Genomic DNA, 20949 nt, shown 5'->3' on the forward strand with positions numbered 1-20949 from the left:
GCTTGTTCGCTATGAATTTGGACACATCTTAAGATAAAACCAAATTTTGCATTATGGTTCCTGAGATCAAGAAGGGTTTTTTTGTTTGGTCTATATTTGGATACAATTGGGCATCATTTTGAATCAAGACAGTTGAATAAATATTTCAATACCACTGATTCTAATCACGAATTTAAAAATGGTCCTGTTTTTTGGCTTCTTAGAATTCTTGAGCAGTGCTAGATGCAAGGCTACTAGTCTATGAAAAACATTTACAACATATACCTTTATATAGTCCACTGTATATGGTCCACAATATACAGCATGGCTAACGCTGGAGTAATGTTGTGATTCTACACTGTGCTAGCAGCAAAGTCAACAGCACAATCATCTCAGTAGTTGTTTCTAATATGGAAATCCACACACAGCTAACAGCATCCTTCAAACAAGCATACTTTTGCCCGGGAAAATGCCAGAACTGCACAGCAAAAGAAAATCTGCCATTCCTATAATATAAGCCAAGTCCATAGCCCTGTGGTTGGGAGAAGACATGTAGGCAGACCCACCCCACCTCAGAAGAAATGCTGGAATCCTGTAGCCCTTGGGACAAAGCTGGTCAACCACCCACTCCTGTCTTAACCACACTGTACTCTTCATATTACTGTAGTCTCAAAGCAGCCTAACATACAACACATATGTTTGCCTCCCTTTTCTCACAGCCATGCACATGGCAAAGCAAACCAAACTATGTAATCTGGCACTATGAGGCCATAGGTCTGTGGAAAAGTAATGGCTTAGTACACAAGACGTCCCTGGGTACAATGTCCTATAAGACAGGTCAGGGAAAAACCACATACATTTACTGCAGTGCATCAAAAGAGCCAATTATAGTAATTGGTCCAACAGTATTATTCAGGTCTATCTTAACTATGGCCCAGAAGGCAGTGAAGATTTCTAAATGTCGTCTTGCTATTAATCTGTCCAGGGTTTTTAACCTTCTGTCTTGGCTCTGTAATATTGTAAACTGACCTGCTTACAGCTGTGGGTGCTAAAGCCCCACAAGATTCCCATTTATAGCTTCAGTATTAAAAATAAATCTGAGGACTTTACTCAAAGCTTCCATTTGTATCTGAAGGTTCCTTCCCCTGGTCTTTGTGTTTTCTAGAAGTGCACCAAGTGAACTTTCTGGATAATAGATAAGGGGTGCAAAATGCCCAGAAACTTAACATTGGGGGCCTCTGTCAAATAAGGATTAAACGCAAGGATTAAACTGTTTCTTTTCTCAAAAACATTCTGTCTCAGTTCTTGGATAAACACATTTAGACACTACAAACAAGCTTCTTCATTGCTTTAAATGTTCCAATTAATGAGTTAAAACAGTATTTTTGGTAGCTCAGCATGTGACCCTCAATATTTACTCACCACATTGTTTATTCTAACAATAAACAGAAAAATAAGCCAGCTACTTTGCAAGTTTGTTATGTGTGTGGATAGAGAAATGCCAATGGCGGTCTATGATGAGGCAGCTGCTCAGAAGCCAGCTGGTGGCTGCAAGTAACCATGAAGGCTGTGCTTGAGAAACACTCTCTTAACCACACATAGAACTGCTCAAGATTAAGCCTATGGCACGACTGCAGAAAGAGGTAGTGGAAGGTTCTAGTTAGGATTATGCCAGGAACAATATCCAAAACACAACAACAACAATAGGGGCGGGGGGGGGGGAGCTAACAAGACAGCCACCCACAAAGTCCACAGCAGCTATACTGACATATGGGAATCATGATGACACTTGCCAACAGTGTCTCCCTATTAGGCATACATGGAAGGCATAAATTGCACATAGTCTGCCGTGCATTGACAACAGTGCCTGATCCGTTAGGGCATGCCGTGGCCAATGGTTAGGAGGCTAGGCTGTAGGACCCATACAGATTTATGGGGCAGGAGATGGGGATCTTCAAGTTCTGCTGCATCCTTCTATGCAGACAATGTGTGTAATAGTGAACGCCACACATTTCCCATAATGGAAGAGTTGCTTGAGCCCCTCAGTTGCTTTGGTTGCCCTTTCCTGAACATTTTCCAGCTCTGCAGCATTCATTTTGAGAAGCAGCAACCAGCAATGTATGTCGTATTCCAAGGGTGATTGGACCACAGATTTATATGAAGGCACTGGTCACTTTATTTTCAGTCCCATTTCTAATGAACCCTAACATGGAATTTGTCTTTCCCACCACTGCCACACACTGGGTCATGTTTTCATGGACCAGTTCTCCACAACCTAAAGATCTCGTCCCTGGCGAGTCTTTGTGTCTCACTGCCTCCCCATGCTTCTTTTTGGGAGCTCAAAAACAACAATGTTGTGTTTCGGAGGTGGGGGGAAGGGAGAGACAACGGAAGGCAGGGTTGGCATGCAAAAATCCTACTCTCAACACACACGTAAGAGCAGAAAGGAGACACATTATAAGATTTTTGTTATTCTGGGAGTGAACCCTGTCACACCCATCCTCCCCAAGTATTATGTTGATTGTGCAAACTGTGCCTTTAACTGAATCCTCCTCCACCACAGTTCCTTCTTGCATTCTCATGTTTCATAGATGCAGCAGAAGCAGCTGGCTAAGTGGGGGAAGAGCTGCTATGCTAGCTTCCTGGTAGGTAGGTTGCTTGCTAGGAGGGAGGGGAGAAAGTGACAGGGAGGTCAGGGTGGTGCAAATGCATGGGTAGAGCCAATCCGGCACTCCTGCCAACGTGTCTGCACTCTGCTGACCTCCTCACTGCCTTTTCCTGCCTTCTCCTGCCACCTGCCAGGAAACTAGCATAGTGACTCCACCTCACAAGTTGCTTCCTTGGGACATTCACATGTCTTAATGTATGACTGTGTCTCATGGACTTTTGATGGTGTGCTATGACTGGCTTCTGCATCATCGACCATTAGTGATAGTGGGAAGAGGGTATGGAGGAGGGGGAGGGGTTCTTCTGAGCTCTCCACTACCTCTTGTGAGTGCTTATTTTCATATAACAGTTATTTTGTTGGTGCCAACAGGGCAGTTGGGGCCTAGCCTGGGGGAGAATAAGAATCAGACTAAGCCACCCATTCGTCTCAGAATGAGACCCCTATCCATTCTATTCTCCTTATGCCATTCTAATTACATTTGCACAGAACTTACACTGATTCTAACCTTATGTTAAATCTTGTGACTATACCATCACAACTTGGAGCTACACTAGCGAATGGACTTTTGCTGCAATCCCATCCTTGTCCACCTAATGTTAACTTGGATAAGACTGCAATGCAATGTGTTTAAGATAACACTAAAGGAGTGTAGACATACTATGGGAGATACAACTGTAGATCTTTAATAAATGCCTTCTAAAATTGCAGAAAGTTAATAATACTAATAATTTTATTATTTATACCCTACCCATTTGGCTGTGTTAGAGGCAGTTATCGACAAATGATAATGGGATGAAACATACCATTGCACACAGCACTCAAAACCATCCTACACAATGTTGCCTTTTACAAGTGCTGCAAGCATATAGTATGTTTTTCATCCATAAGGATTTCAGTTTCCATAACAACTAGATCCATTCGTTCAGTTAGGTCATTTTTATCTAAGCATTCTGGAATTTGAAAAGGTTGTTTAAGAGCTGCAGTTGCGTTAGCAGCACAGTGAAGGATTTTAAGAGCATTTTGTCGTTGTTAAGGAGAAGCTGGGAAAGAACACAGAAATACTAATATTAGCTAAATAAATCAAACTGTCAGCTTTTGAAGCAGGGCTGTCTTCTGAAAAGACATGGAAACCTGAGTTGAAATCTCTGTTTAGCCCCTGATGCCTTGGGCAAGTCACTTTGCTCAATTTTAGTTCTCCACTTGCCAACTGGTGATAAAAGTGGCCTACAGTGGTACCTTGGGTTACATACACTTCAGGTTACATACGCTTCAGAGTACAGACTCTGCTAACCCAGAAATAGTACCTCAGGTTAAGAACCTTGCTTCAGGATGAGAACAGAAATCGTGCTCCGGCGGTGCCACGGCAGCGGGAGGCCCCATTAGCTAAAGTGGAGCTTCAGGTTAAGAACAGTTTCAGATTAAGAACAGACCTCCGGAATAAATTAAGTACTTAACCCGAGGTACCACTGTACTTCACACTGTTGTTAATAATCTACTTATTTGCAATCCTTTTGGTATTTGCTATTACTACTTATTTTTATCTACCACTATTACTAATACAACATCTCACTGCTATTTACTATTCCTACTACTGCTTTCCCTCCTCATTTAGGTAGTGGTAGCAGAGTGTCAGGGGCTGTACATTGCATTTAGGAGTCAGATAGCAATTATTGTAATAGCATGAAGAATGTTAAAGAAAAGTGAAAGTAACTTCAGTTCTAATTAGAATAACAAACACATATTTAATAAATTAGTTAAAATGTTTTTTTTTAAAAAAAATAAAGTTCCTAGCAGCACATAATGTCCAGCATAATATAGGACGCTAAGATATCCATACATACCATGGCCATCATCCAGAAATTCTGTTATTGTTGCTGAAGTGCATTTGGACCAGGGTTTAGAAGCATCAATGCTTGTTAAGATGGAAGACATAAGCCTCTTATCTTCCATGGAACCAAAGTTCTCCTCACAGAATTTGGAGTCGTCATGGGAAAGTCCAAGGAGATGTCCTGAAGGAAGGAAATGGAACAGCATCTCAGTCTTAATACTCCTTTTAAATTAAAATTTCCACCCAACTATTGATTCATTAGTCATTTATTTAAGAATGAGGGGACAAAAAAACAGCTTGTCGAATAAACCTGCCACTATATTATTTCAGATTATACTTGCAAAGCTTTATGAATGTGATTGGGACTATAAAGTTGGATATAAATATTCTAAATGAACTGAATAATAGAATTGTAGAGTTGGAAGGGACCACGAGGGTCCAACCCCCTGCAATGCAGGAATCTTTTTGCCCAATTTGAGGCTTAAACCCATAACCCTGAGATTCAGCGTCTCATGCTCTACTGACTGAGCTACCCTCAGAATCAGTATTTCGTTTATTTAGTCATTTAAAATATTTCTTAATCACCCTCAAGCAGGAGATTCCTGGGCAGTGTGCAAAAGTGTGATGAAAACTATTCACATATCCAACAAAAACAAAAGATAACTCAACAAAAAACACAAAAAAGGTAGTGGAGCAAACACAAAAAACTAAGGACCAAAGAAAGCAGTTCCAGTTAAAATAATCTAATCTAGGGAAATAGGAAAGTCCTAATCTGGCATCAAAAAGATTGCAATGTCAATGTGAGGCATTTTTCCTTGAGAAGGCCATTCTGAACCAGCACCACAGAAATGACCACAACTATTTAGATCGTTATACACAGTGTGATATCAACATAGAGAACCAGTAAGTTTTATTCTAGATATAAAACTATAGATATTTATAGCTTAGTGTTTGTACCTCCCCTGCCAGGTACAAGCAACTCCCCATTTACACAGGGGTTGCATTCCAAGGCACCGTGTGCATCAGTGGGACACACATAAGCTTGGCACAGTATAATGTGAGACCAAGGTCTACAGCTCAATACTGCTGCATACTGCTGCAGATGATCCTGGCTATAATGGGCTATAGAGGAGGAGATGAAGATGCTTCAAGACAGGGATGCTTGCTACACAAATCTGATAATGCAAGCTAGTGAAAGAACTCACACACCACAGAGGAATATGTGCTGCCCCCGCTTCCAAGCTGCTAGCAGGTAGGATCTAAGCACACATCTCTCCTGAGACTTCAGCAATGGGCATATAGATTTTGTTAGCACATCTCATTCTAAAGAAGGACTTTGTCCCACAGTTGGCAGAAGAAGTAGCATTACTGTATTACTGGCCTACAAATGGCACATCCTTGTAGCTTCAACCGCAACTCACTGGGAAACACTAGTAGGTGTGGGAGATTGTTTCTAAGATCTAGAGTGGGGTGGCAAACAAAAAGGAGCATCACACACACAAAAATGGTTTCCCCTTAGTTGCTGTCCACGGGATACAGGTGGCGCTGTGGGTTAAACCACAGAGCCTAGGACTTGCCGGTCAGAAGGTCAGTTCGAATCCCTGTGATGGGGTGAGCTCACATTGCTTGGTCCCTGCTCCTGCCAACATAGCAGTTCAAAAGCACGTCAAAGTGCAAGTAGATCAATAGGTACTGCTCTGGCAGGAAGGTAAACGGCGTTTCTGTGTGCTGATCTGGTTCGCCAGAAGCGGCTTAGTCATGCTAGCCACATGACCCGGAAGCTGTATGCCGGCTCCATCGGCTGATAAAGTGAGATGAGCGCCGCAACCCCAGAGTCGGTCACGACTGGACCTAATGGTCAGGGGTCCCTTTACCTTTACCTAGTTGCTGTCATTCCATGCTACCACATTGCTTAATCTCACTTCTCTCGACCCCTCCCTTATTTATCCCTGAGGGAATATCCGGGGGAAATTTCCCCTTTCAAATCACTGCCATTTCGGAGATAATGCTCTGAAATCACCAGAAAACTTTCAGCACAGTACTCAGCATGCACTATGCTTCTGTATACTATGGACTCCTGAAACAAACAACAACAAGGGCCTGACATGTAACAAAGGGCCAGACTGCACCCTTTATCAAGTTGTGAATTCGTATACTTCCAACAGATTTGAATTTTTTTTAAGACAGAGGCTCTGTATAGTCTTCTTTCTCTGTCAGTGCCAAAAAATCTTGAAAGGCCATCCTGAAACAAAGGATGCCTTTAAGAAACATGAAGACAGTGCTGGCTTTGCTGTCTCCATGGCTGATGTTATCACAGAGAGTGCATCAAACTCATGGATTGAGTGGCACCAGGATGCTCTACTCACTGTTTTAAAGGCACTGCAGGCAGGCGGCACTCAACACTTCAATGAATTCTGAGGTAACTGAGCTCTTATTATAGTCATTTGCAACTGACATCAAGCTTGTTCTGAAAAAGCCAATGATATGTTAATGAGCTGGTTTTAGTAAAACCTGGGAATGTGTTGTCCCAAGAAAAAGGCGTGTCTGCACTGGAAGCGCCAAGCTCTGTCAGGCATGTTGGTAGGCAGAGGAATCGCTTACCTGGAAGCATCTTATATATGTATATTGTGGAAAGATGCCCATGACTTTGGGGTTTGAACAATGTGTTATCGTAGTTTAATTTCAAGATTTGGACATTTAACAGATTCTGAAACATTTCTTATAAAGGGAAACACAACAAAGTAATTAAAATAAATGAAATTATATTGGGCTTACATATTATAGAAAACTAGTATGAAAACAGCCAAGATAGATTTGGGATGGGTAATTCTACCTGATAAGTGGAATTGGATTTGGCATAATGTTCCTCAGCAAACAGTCCTTAAGGGAAGTTTTTACATGTTTCCATTCCATTGGCACGTAACACTACAACATCCTTATCAGATAAATAGAACTGACTGTTGGTGGTGCAAAGATGCAAGTGCTGGGATGCAGATTTTTTTTTTAAGTGTCCTAAAATAAGAAAATTCTGGGGGATAAAACCAGGGGAGTGATCCTATCCAACAGTTATGCTTGAGGAGTGCAACAGGATCACTACTACATTCATTTGCACTGATGCAACACTATACGGACAGAGTGAAATCTATGCCAGTGAGCAGTATCACTGTGCCTGTGGGATCCTGTCACAAAGAAAAGTAGGCCCACTCACAGGTCACTCCCATCTTCTGTGCCAGAATAATGGTATGCTAACAAAATAGATGGTTTAAGTAAAACCATTCCCATTGGGGAGACATACTGGTACATGGTAGATTTGGACACCTATCCAAACCTCCTTCAGTTGGCCCATGTGTCCACTTTGACTGGCTAAAATACTGTACTATCTCAGGTGTGTGTCTGTGCGTATGGCAATTCCCCTGGAATTTGGGACGTGTTTTACACTAAAGGTGTTCTGTCCTACTAAGTTTCAGCACCAAACACAGTCCCGTGAGCGCTGGTCCACACAGCTAGGCACCCTCAGTTGCATGGGAGAAGGTTAAAATGAGTAACGAATTTGAGCATGTTGTATTTGTTCAAAACAGACTTGAATTCTACATGTTTTAGCTCTGTGCTAAATATTTCTACTTCGATGTCTAGAAATGTGCCAAGATTATTATGAAAAGCATGATTGTAACATTACACAGCTGACACCTAACAGAACAGTGGTTACATGACCAACTTTTAGGGTATGTGCGTCCATATTTATAGAAGTTGTGAAGTTCATGTTGATTTTCCATTAGCTAAATCAAAGCTATACATTAAGGACTTATTCCACGACAACTTGCAGCATTATTTGGGTTTATTTCTCTTACTTCCCCCACCCCCCTTGCAACTGAAGCAATGCCCTTCAGTTGTACAATCAGCTCTGTGATTAGATATTCTCTCTGCTCAGTTACTTTAGGAAGTGATTGCAGCAACCACATATTTTCACTGAATAGGTTGAAAACATCATCGCACAACTGAAGGGGCCTCACCAAAAATATTTGGGTTGGAATTTTTGTTGCTGCAATTGCATGCCTAGAGAACCCTGGATTGTATCTGAAGCTTTTTTCTTTTCTTTTTAAAGGAAAGGTGGTTGTAGTGGCAACAAGAGGACAAGCTAATATTCCCAGTGCTTGGACCATGACAATTCCAAAACGCATGCTCTAAGTCAGTGGTCCTTAATCTAATTTTCCTTTAACCACTTGAAAATGGCTGGGGGTCTTGGCAGACCATTTAACAACCTTTTAAATAAGCTTAATAAACTCTAATAAACTATTTTGTTCTCCAAATCAAAGCACATACATTACTTGTTTTTAATAACTCCCCCCCCCCCCAGTGCTGGCATCACCAGCAAAACCAGCACCATAGTATAAAGATCAGGGGCCTTCGGCCAGAACCTTGTTAGTTACTCAATAATTTCCTATCAAAATGGCCTTGGTCACTGTCAGAAAGAAAACATTCTTGACTGTTCTGCAGCCTTTTCATGAGCCATTTGAATCAACCTTGAAGACCATGGTTTAAGTACTTCTGCTCTAAATAATGTAGGAATTTTGTTTTGTTTCTTAATACATGGAATTCAAAAGCAAATCTAAAACTGCTTGTGTTTTTGTTTCCCTGTACCTTGACCTGCAAACAGAGAAGCACTGCAATTCCATAGTCCAATACAACATATAGGCATGAAAATGAAGTTAAACAGAAGTGTTTGGAAAAGAATTATTACTACGCACAGGTGTACTACTTTTTATTCCATCAGAGCATTGCTGTCACTATGTTTACGCTGGACCACTGGACAGAAGCAGTGACACAGCTTGCTAAGAATGCCACACGTCTTACAATATATTTACTCAGGAAATCACAGCTCGCATGAGACATCTGTTTCTCAGTGTGGCCATGACTTTTACCTAACTAACCAGCTGGCATAACTGAGGCAGCAGGATGTCAAGCTACTTGCCCAGGTTGAGTCAGCCACAAAGACTATGCAGTAACTTGTTTACTTGTACATACACAGCAATGTGCCGATTTGAAAAGCAGTGTGTTAGGCATGCTCCTTGCAAGCTACACACCAAGAAGTGATGCTTGTTGCAGGCTGCAGTCTTCTAACCTTTTGGGTAACCAGGGCTGGCTACAGCATCAGACATCTTTGGGCACCACTGAAACCTACCCTGGGCCCCCTTTAAGAAAATTTCCTGGCCTGGTGCTATGAGCAGCACCTGGCAGCTGGATCTAACTGCCATTTCATTTAACATGACAGTGGAGCATGGTGGGAAATTAAAATGGGATCGTCCAGTTCCACCTTTACGAATTGGTGCACTGCTGCTACTTGCCACCATGGCCAGACAAGACTGCCAGAGCCCATCAAGGTAGAGAGGCAGCCAATCAGAGGGCACGTTGCCCCCTCAAATCTGGCATCAGCCTTGGCCTGAGGCTAATGATATGCAGATAAGGATTTTTTAATGTTAAGGTATTACAACAGTAAAGCTTTAGTGCTAAACACACATGGTATGATCCAGAATACCAGTCAGCTACTAAGATGCTTGCCTTATTAGAAAACTCTCTCCCTGCCCCTGTTATATTTTGCCACACACACAGAGGCCATATTTCTTCAAGGTCAAATTTCAACATCAAGATGCTAACATTTAATGGGAGTCTAATATCATATTGTTTACTAATGCCACTGCTTGCTTTGCAGTAAAAATATAATAGATACTGACATCCATGCTTATCATACATTCACCCCCCCCTTCAAACATAGATTCCAAAAGCTGAGGTCAATCTTGGTTTCCTGCTGCTTTCCTGAGGGCAGGGATACTGAGATTTGGCTCTGGGTATCTGGCTGAGGTTTCGAGCTCTGCTGTGTAACTTTTGAAAACATGACCTCTCTTAATCTAATCATCCACAGAGGGTACATTCACACAGAGATCAGCACAAACTTTAACCACAGCCAAACTCAAGTGGAGATGCTGTTGTGTCTGAAGTACTTCCATGGTCCCGGCTAGAATTGTTCCCTTTGATTTTCACATGCCTGAGTTCCCATTAAAAATCACTTCACAGCCTCTGTAACTGCAAGACTGGATTCTGCTTTTAAAAACACTCAAGAATATCAGCAGTAGAAAAAGTATTGAAGAGCCCCATTATTCTGAAGCGATGGAGTTTCCTTCTCATCTGACATGCCAATTACAGAACAGAACAGCTTTCATTGAAAGGGGAAATTTCATGCCACCATGTCCGTACAGCAGGTGGGACAATTATTGCCCTTACAAGTTAATGAAAACAGACCTGGGCAAGCTAAGGATTTGTAGTCAAAGTTTAAACTGGCATTAATCAGCAACCTTTTGCAAAGGTCATGCCCAAGGCTGAAAGCAACAGTTGAAGTCTCTGCCCTATCGCTCACCTCTCACCAAGGCTTAATGCTGAGTGCTCCTCTTTTCTCTTTGCCCGAGTAAGCATGTTTATGGGGGCTTAGCCCAAATGCTTTGCTCGCACCAGAAGCTTAAATGGAGAACTTTTCAAAGAAGTAACAATGCGAATGCATTAAATATTTTCTTCCCACAGATGTCAGCAGAGCAGCTGTGGGTTAATTATAGTCTCTGGGTTTTTAGAAAAGCCACAGAGCCTGATTCAGACACCTGGATATTTGCCCAAACTTTATCTCTCCCAGGGGAAGGCCAAGATGAAAGCTAGACATCCTTCACAATTGTTTCTTTTGCCCATAAGGACTCCAAAAGATTTGCTCCTGTCTAGCCTAGGGCTTGCTCTTATCTAAGCTATCCTGACAAGCCTTCAACTCAAAAAGCTCCCTGTTCAGCACGGGCGTTGAAAAAAGAAGAAGCAACAGTGGATTTTATAATGTTTTCACATGTACTTTTCAAATAATAAACTACCCATACGGAACACAGTGTTTGCTTAAAGCAGTGCATGCTGCTATTAGGTTGAGCATTGTGTATAAATTACTGAATCACAGATTTGAATGCACCTGTTACAGAGGACGTTGGCTACATTCTACATATATATATATATATAAACTTGCACCAATGCCATCAGGAAAAAGAAAGCTTTTGACAGCAGACTGCCTTTGCATTCTATCCTGTGATTCAGCAGGGCATCTTCCTATTTTCATCTGCCTTGACGTCTGTACCATCTCTACTGCACCAGCCTTGCCATTTATCTCATACAGAATCTAACAAAGATCTACCTGTGATGCCTCATCTGAGTTGGGCCACCAGCTGGAACCATATTACACCGGTTATTAAATATATGCATTAGTTGGTGTTTTGTTTCTAGACTGAATTCTGATTTTTACAAATGACATATAAAGTCCTGAACAGTGTGGGGCCTAACTATTTGAGGGCGTACCTCTCTATGTCCTCGCCTATTAGTTGGCATCTTCCAGTGAGACCCTCCTTACTTCCCTGCCACTGGAAAATTCAGAAACCAGGTGAAAGTGTTTGGGCATTAGTGCCACTGTAATCTGAAAATTCTTGAGCCCTAGAAGTGGAGAGAGAGAGGCTGAACTCCGCTGAAAAGGCAAAGTCTGTTACTTGGGGGTGCTCCTTGATACAGCTTTGTCACTTGAGGCCCAGGTAGCCTCAGAGGCAGGGAGTGCCTGTTTACAACTATGGTAAGTTTGTGCAGAAAGCGTTCTTTCTTTTTCAAGCATACTAGAACATAAAGCCTACACACAGAGATAATCTCATATTCTCTGCAGACACGCAGCATCCCCAATCAGGAGTGGACTTTGGTCTTTCAAATTTCAGTGGCACCTTGTGCAAAGCCAAAATTTGGTGCACCCTACCTTCCATTCTGCACACGCACAGCGCCATAGTTGTGGTACCCCCCTCTTGGCTTTGCACTCAATGCGGGGGAACCAGTTGCACTGCCCTAAAGTTGCCTCTGCCCCAACCTCATCACTCCAGCAATTGCTCCACTCACCTATATATTTTGTCCTGAGATAAGGCTCCAGGACTCCCCTCATCTATACTGACTAAGGCACAGATCTCAAGAAGTTTGACTGTTGTTGATTTCTGCAACTGTAACTCATTCCCCACACCTGTAGTCTTTAACTGTAACACAAAGGAAACCTGGCTGCATTTAAAATATCAACTGGGGTTGAACGCTGGGTGGTTGGAAATATCAAGGAAGAGAACGTGAGTAGAAACATTTGTTCCCATCTGATCTCTGTTGATGCCCAAGCTTTCCCCAAGCCAGTACAACCCTCTTTGCTTCTCTTCTATTGTCTTCTTCATTCCTCCCACACATACTTATACATAAAAGTCAACCGCATGCAAAACAGATGCATGTGGCTAGCTAGCCTTATGGAAGTTATTTTCCTGCATCCGTGAGATTTGTCCCATGCCCATTCCATGACCACTTCCTGGAACATCTTAGACCATTGTCTGGAATACAGCCTTTTCCTTCTACAAGTCTACTTCTATATTGTTCAGACCTCTGGATATAGCCGGGTTGACATCATCAGTAACAACAGTGATTTTTGCCAAGAGCAGGGGAAGAAAATATGTCTGAGTCTAGGGCCATGTAGCATATGGCATGCTTTTAAAAGACAGCTATTCATGGAAATATGTGTAAGATGGTGAAACTAGTTCCATCTCTGGTAGTAGACTAACATGGCCACTCCACTGGACTTGGGTCTCCCGCTGTTTTTGTACTACAATTCCCATCATCCCTGACAACTGATCTTACTAGCTAGGGATTGTGGGAGTTGTAGTCCAAAAACAGATGGAGACTCACGTTGAACAGGTTGAGTTCCAATGAACTGGGGGGGGGGGGTGCCAGTAAAACTTCCCATCTAAGCAGGTCCCCTACAGCTCAACAGGTCAAAACATTTTAATATTTGAGAACTATGAGTTTAAGGGATTCTTATTGTTTAAAAAACTAATCTGATCTGTCCTATATTTGCAAACCACTACAGCTGTCTCCAACTTAGTGCCATCCAGATGCTTTTGGACAACAACTCCTATCACTCCTCACCATCGGCCATGATGACTGGGGCTGATGGGAGTTGGAGTCCAACAATGTCTGGAGGGCACCAGGTTGGGGAGGGCTGAATCAGTAAAACTGGTAGTCCTGTTCGGGCACGCTGCTTGCATGTAAAAATATTTTAAAAAATGAATTTATTTTTAATCAAAAGAAATACTGCCCCTTCCACTGTATGAAATTACATAGTGAGGGGGAGCACTTTTTAAAAATAAAACCCCACAAGATAAATAGGAGGAAATGAACAGGAAGGAAGGGGAGAAAAAAAGAAGCCAAGATGCAAAAATGGACAGCTTCAGGAGGCACCAGGGGCCACAGTATATGAGTTTGGGGGCTGTATGTGGCTCATGCGCAACAAGTTGCCTACCTGTGGGCTAAACCACCTGGCAGCAGCTCTCCAGAATTCCCTTGCTTTACTTGGAGATAGCAGGAATTGAAGCCAGAATCTTCTGCATGCAAAATAGGTACTCTACCTTGATACTGCTACAGCCCTTCCTCCAATCTCCAATTTGGCCAAGGTTAATAATTATATCTAAGCAAGTCTCCTTGTATTAGTCAAGCATTTCCTTAACTAATACAAGGAGACTTGCTTAGAAAAGGCACGACTCTTCGTGACCCCATGCCTGGCGTGCTCTGGTCCATGGGGTCACGAAGAGTCGGACACGACTGAACGACTAAACAACAACAATAATTATAACGTAAATTAATTCATTTTCTAAGCAAGTCTCCTTGTATTAGTTAAGGAAATGCTTGGAGTTGATCAATCTGAATGGTTAATTTTCATGCTGCCCTCATACAGGCCATGACATGTGACTATGTCATTTCCATTTTTTAAAAAAGAGCACTTTTAACACTATTGCCTGGTGGTGAAAGCTGCTGCTGGTGAGTGAAAGTTGTTAAGACTAGTGGTGAAAGTAGCTAGGAAAAATAAATTTTCCCCTTGAAGGGGGGGTGGGCACTGTCCAGACAAAGAGCTTATTCAGTTTGTACCCCCCAGAATGCTATCCAGACTGGAGTGGATTTAGGAAAGGGCCTTCAGGCTGCTCACACCCGTCTGTACTTAGTCTGGTAGACAGAATGCAAGCGATACAGCCAAGAAACCGTGTGCTCAAATAAAGATGGGAGTTCCCTATCCAGTCAGCATCTTCAACCTGCAAGGAGGAAAGTGAGCAAGGATTGGGAGGAGAAAGCTCACTCCTGATCTCAGTGTCTTCCTGCAGCTTCCACAAGTTGTTTCCTACATTCTTCAGAGCTCTGGGTGTGGCTAGGTTAACTTTTGTAACAGCAGCAGGACAACAGCAGCAGCGGTGTCTACTACCAAATGCTAATGTCATTTGTTTGAGTTTAAGGTACCATGAAACAATAAGACTTGGGTATTTTTTTCTGCAAGAGACTAACACAGCCAGACCTCTGGAAACTGCTACTCTAATGTAAGGGTAGACAATGAGGTGCCCTTCAAATGGGATGAATCTCCGACTACTGGCTATGATGAGAGTTGCAGTCCAAGGACACCCATACGGCACCATTCAGATTACTTCCAATTTTTCAGTGTGGTCCTCCAGCCAAGCAATGTGTACAAAAGTGAATATACTACTGCCTGAAAAGGCATCTATTAGTAAAAATAACCTAGAGAAAAATGCATTATATTAGGAGATAGACTTGCACAAACGTGTACACAAATGTGTAATTTGGGAGAAATTCACACTAAAGTGATAATAATTTATCTGAACCTAAGATTGGAAGGCAGGGACACGGGTGGCACTGTGGTGTAAACCACTTGGGCTTGCCGATCAGAAGGTTGGCGGTTTGAATCCCCTCGGCGGTGTGAGCTCCCATTGCTCTGTCCCTGCTCCTGCCCACCTAGCAGTTCAAAAGCATGTCAAAGTACAAGTAGATAAATAGGTACCGCTCCGACGGGAAGGTAAACAGCGTTTCCGTGCACTGCTCTGGTTCTCCAGAAGCAGCTTAGTCATGCTGGCCACATGACCCGGAAGCTGTACACCAGCTCCATTGGCCAGTAAAGCAAGATGAGCGCCACAACCCCAGAGTCATCCATGACTGGACCTAATGGTCAGGGGTCCCTTAACCTTTAAGATTGGAAAAATGAGAAACTGAGAACAACAAGGTTCACTCATCCCTATGTAGCATAGAGTAATGAGACTGTGCAGCTTTTGAAAGGGCTGGCTATGCAAGAATAACAGCAGCACAAACCTATTTGAGAGAAGCTATTCAACCAGGGAGTCCAAAAGCAAATAAAATTTCTACAGAATGGATTCAGACATCCAATTAAAAAACCTCTTCACGTGGGAATAATTTCCCCTTCCCATTAACAGCCACTGAATTGCTTTACGACAAAACCTTCAAATAACCACCTTTTATGTGATATTTGCTGTTGTCACATGAGCAATCTGGCAGTTTGAATTATAGCTAAAGAGAAGGGTAGAAGCAAATATAGAATTAATTTAGCAGATTTCTATACCACCCTTGAAGAAATTTATATCCAGGGTGCTCTACACTATTACAATGTCACAAGAATAAAAACACATTATAAAGCCGCAGGCAGACAAGAAAGAAACACTGGCCATTTTTATAACTGTATGAAAGATAAAAGACTCAGAAAATAAAGCAGGGGTTAGTTGGCCTCTTCAAGATAGTGCTGTTGGTTTCAAGTGAGCTTCCCTAGGAAGGGTGCACCATGAATGGGGAACCAGCAATGCAGTCTGCTACTACATTTCAAATTTTGAGAGCGTGCCGGAGGAACCATGCACAAAATGGCTTTCATGGAGGGGCTGTGGCATACCAGGAAATAGCCACCATGGGGAGTGTGTCATAACACAAAATTAGAGAGATGGCCACTCCTGACAACCTTGTGCTTACTAGGGGGAGTCAGCTATGTTGGTTAGAGTGTGATGCTGATAATGCTAAGGTTGCAGGTTCGATGCCTGTAGGGGTCAGCTGCCTATTCCTGCCTTGCAGGGGGTTGGGCTAGATGATCCTCAGGGTCCCTTCCAAGTCTATGATTCTGTCTTGCTGGTCCTGATTATGGAGAAGATACACACATCCTGACACTGTTGCTGTAGGGAGCATTCCTCAGTACCAGGAAAAATATCAAGGTACTGTGCAGTCAAACCTCAGTTGTTGAATGTAATGCTTTCAGGAAGCCCGTCTGGCTTCCAAAATGTTTGACAACCACGGTGCGGCTTCTGATTGGTTTTTCGACTTCATAAAAATTTTCTAAAACCGGAACACTTACTTTTGGGTTTTCGGTGTCCGGGAGCCAAAACGTTCCAAAACGGAAGCATTTGAGAACTGAGGTTTGACTGTACCAACACCACTCTCATTTCAGATAAATTGTTTAGGGGTACCTGCATGCTTTCCCAAATAACTTTATTTCTAGTAGCACTGGAGCATCTACCCAGGGGGTTACTGGAAGCCTTCTTGGGTGCCATGGCAGTCACAGGCACCAGGTTGGTGATCCCAGGTCTACTCTAGCTGGCAGCCACTCTCCAAAGTTTCAGGAAGAGGTCTCTTCTTGCCAACTGATACTTTCTGTCACAAAGATACAGGTCCTTTCAGCTCTTAGTGACACTTGGCAGCCTCAAGCGGCTTGTTTCCTGAGGTAGAGAGCCTCAATAATATGCCACTGTTATGATCTATTTCCAAATGTTTCCAGACTAGAGCTCCTCCTTTGCTAAAGGGTGTCCGGTGTCAGTAGTTACATTAGCACTACTAATAAAACCCATGATTTCAGATTTTGTGTGTTTCTTTATGTTAGGGTCAAATGATATTAAGCACAACACCCTTGCATCCTACCTGCTCGCTGTTTGAAAACTGAACTGGCACGGCAATACTCCCAAAGCAAACTTTACTTTGGTTTGGCACAAGTTACAAGGCAAAGCCGTAGTTGGCACTCTCTGAAAGTTCCCTTCGCCTTGTTATTTCCTTCCAAGAATGTAAAGGGGTGAGGGAGAACTGTTTTCCATTTTTAAATTTAGTGTTCACTCTGCACAGCTAATGTTCCTCATGGAAAACATCTCTAGCGATTGTGACTATGTTAGCATGCAAGGCAAATGTGGACCTGAAAAGCCTACTCTCTTGGTAAACAGGGACCCCGAGTTTCACCACTGCTGTTACTTTAGGCAAGAAGCACCCTATATTCCACCTTACAGAATGTCTAGCTGGCACAAGAGACCCCCTGGTAAATGGAGGGCTGATTTTGGAACAGCCCTCTCTTCCTGCTTCCTCCTGCGCTTAACAGCTCAGTGTAAAATAAAGGCTGTCGTTTAAATTTACAGCCAGCTGTTCTCTGGCTAAACTCTGGATGGATCATCTTCCTTACGTGAATTAAAGCTGAAAAAGCTGTGGGTTCTCTGGGCACTGGAAAAGGCAGCTGCTGTGTTTGTACATGTTCGTCGCTGAAACCGACCCACACTTTAGGAATGCAGGAAACTTCCTTGCGTTTAAGGGGGACCATTCCTCTCTATAGCTCAATAATATCTACAGAGACTGGTAAGGGCTCTCCAAGGTGTAAGACACGAGTCCTTTCAAGCCCTGCCTGGAGATACCAGGAATTGAATCTGGGGTCTTCTACATGCAGAGCATATGTTCTGCCACTCAGTAATAACCTTTTCCTTAACGTCCATGCTCCAAGCTACAAATGATCTTCCCCTGGCAATGTTTTGAGAGTACGTGTAGTGCAGGGCACGCCTCAGCTTGGGTACTGCACCTGAAACTTCACATCAGCCTACCGGCACCTGATCTGCCATGGTGTGCCTGAGCTGCCTGGATCATGTTCCTGCCACTCCAAATAACAACACTGGAAACAGACCTGATCTTGCCAAAGGTGCCAGTCAGTAGGGAAGGTTGACTTGGCTCAGGGAAGCAGGACTGCAAAGCACCTTGAGTGATTCTGGTGTGATAATCAGTGCTTGCTGGCTTTGAAAAGCTATTTTGCCACATTCGAATTGTAGACATGGAATGGGTCCCCAAGGCTCATGTAGTCCAACCTCCTGCAGCACAGGAATCTCAACTAGATCACACATGACAGCTGGCCATCCAACCTCTGCTTAAAAATCTCTAAGGAAGGAGAGTCCACAACCTCCTGAGGGAGACCGTTCCAATACCGGACAGCTGTTACCACCAGAAAGTTCTTCCTGATGTTTAGTTGGAATCTCCTTCCTTGTAACATGAAGCCATTGGTTCAGGTTCCAGCATCTGGAGCAGGAGAAAACAAGCTTGCTCCATCCTCCATGTGACAGCACGGTCTGGACGAGATGGCCATTGGGATTCCCTCCAGCTCTACAATTCTATCATTCTATGAAATTGCTGTTATGAATAGTGCGATATTATTGTTCCCTGACTGCATGATGCATTGTTAGTATAATTGTATATGTTTTTAGTTGTGCGGCGGTTTCAGATATTCTAAGCTGCCTTGCGAGAATATTGTATTTTGAAAGGTTAATTCACGTATATATATTTTTTTGTAATATCTACATTAGAAAAGCCTTACATTATTTTTGCCATTCAAAAAAAGGAATGGGAAGTGAAACATGATACCAAAGCTTGCTGTTAATATCCAGTGCTATAATAGCTGGCAGCTAATATGACCATCCAGTCAAATATACTTTTAGTTAAATATACCCAGAAATACCTACTTGAAAAATGTTGCAGTAGTGTTCAAGCTACTGCTATTCTGCATAGGAATGAACTTGCAAATGCCAAAATTAGCTATTTGAAGAGGAAATGTTAAAAGAGAAAATGTTAATAACCCCCCCCCCCAATAGATTATCTCTAGTTCATGAATACACTTGGGCGATGGCACAGAAAATCTGAACTTGCTTGTGAACGTTAATGTTAGCTCTTTTTCCTGCCAAGAAAACATTCCAAAATAATCCTGGTGTCTGTTCCTGGGTCTATTTTGTAATTATTGTAGAATCCCCAACAGACGAGCCTTGATTATCTGAACCTCACTGCTATCTAAAGTTACACCCCTACAGTCACACCACTGCCCGAGATAAACAGTGCTCCCTTTCACCAGAATTTCCAATTACCCCATCATTTGAAACTTGCATCTTGCCATTCAGAGGAATGTGGTGGTACAATATAAACAGCAAGCCACTTAACCCAGTAGGCAGACATATATAGAAAGCTGTTTACCCGCCAAGTGAGCTCAAATTCTTCATCGATGGGAGGGACCCCTCTTTGAAAGGGACATGAATGGACAGTAGCAGCCCTCCAATTTCCATTCCGATCATTGCTTAAAAGTGACACTGTCAGAAAGGAAACACCTACTGTGTACCTCCACTTGCCTTCTGATCCCCTATTAGTTAACCCCAAAGTGCCTATGTACACAGCCTTAATCCCCAAGTGTATATGTGAACCAGGGGGAAATCTGGAATTACTTGTAAAGTATTTTGGTTACTAATGCAGCTGTTACAAGTGTTGTATTTGGCAAGGGAACAGAAAAGGCACTGCATACCAATTTCGTGAGCCACCGTAAAAGCCGCATGGAGGCCGTCATCTTCAATCACTGCACAGCTGCGCTCAGGAGAGCATATGGTTCCAACGTCAGCCATTCCCAGAGTATCACATGAATGGTGCCCACATAAATCCTGCCGAGGAAGGAAAGGGAAAAGAAAGCATTTGAAGTACAGTTTTGCACCCACAGGCAATGACAGCTCTGAGCTGAAGGCTCTTTGCAAGCAGCAAGACACGGCGGACGATAACAGCCGACACCAGGAGGGCAACGACAAAGTCAACATGAGCAACGCCGTGGGCTCTTCGGCAGACTCGCTCAAAGCTCAAGCTGACAATTTGCTAAGATCAGTCGGAAACCGTTTCCATATATTGTAAAGAAAGCTGGGGGTGGGGGAGAGCTCTTGAGCTAACTCATATACTGTATACTGTTTTACTCAATCAGAAACACCATTCTAAAAGTGTGAGGAAGACGTTCCTAAGGAGGTGAAGACACATGCTGGCTGTGGAGGGTTTGGTGTGGGCCAGTTCTCTGCGTATGCCTTGCTGGACTGGGAGGTGGCGTTCCAATGCTCTTTTGCCAACTCAGGCTGACATGAGAATCTGCAATGTGCTGATTATCAGTGATGAAGGCCGTTTTGGCAACTATCCCCATCTCTGAGCTTTTCAGTGCTTCCCAGGGACTTTCTCCCAGTTGCGGCATAATCTTCTTCCCCTTTCTTCTGACCTGCCAGGCCCGGGACAGTTGCCAAAATAATTTTGCTTTAAGGCAAGGGTTATTGTAGCTGAGAGGGCAAAGCTCATCTGTTTGGGTTCCTTACATGATCTATGGGGAAGTGCTTGGAGTATCAACTCCTGAGCCAACTTCAACTCCTATTGTTTTTAACGTGATCAGAAAGTAAATATAACTTCTGAAAAAGAAACAACAAAACTTGGAAATGTCAGAGCAGCCTGACTCTCTTCTCCTTCATTCTGTGATAAGTAACTTTGA

General features: G+C 42.9%; 1 protein-coding gene across 1 annotated transcript in view; it reads right to left on the minus strand.

Annotated features, from left to right (window-relative positions):
• ADAMTS5 (ADAM metallopeptidase with thrombospondin type 1 motif 5) overlaps positions 1-20949 on the minus strand; it is a 50529-nt gene that overhangs the window by 15936 nt on the left and 13644 nt on the right. The window contains exons 2-3 of the mRNA XM_083438605.1: positions 19963-20095; positions 4489-4656 (exon numbers count right to left, since the gene is read on the minus strand). Coding sequence (XP_083294731.1) covers positions 4489-4656; positions 19963-20095 — 301 coding nt within the window. The remainder of the gene's footprint in view (positions 1-4488; positions 4657-19962; positions 20096-20949) is intronic.

The sequence above is a fragment of the Podarcis tiliguerta genome, assembly GCF_965153285.1.
Source record: "Podarcis tiliguerta genome assembly, chromosome: 4".
Taxonomy (NCBI): Eukaryota; Metazoa; Chordata; class Lepidosauria; order Squamata; family Lacertidae; genus Podarcis; species Podarcis tiliguerta.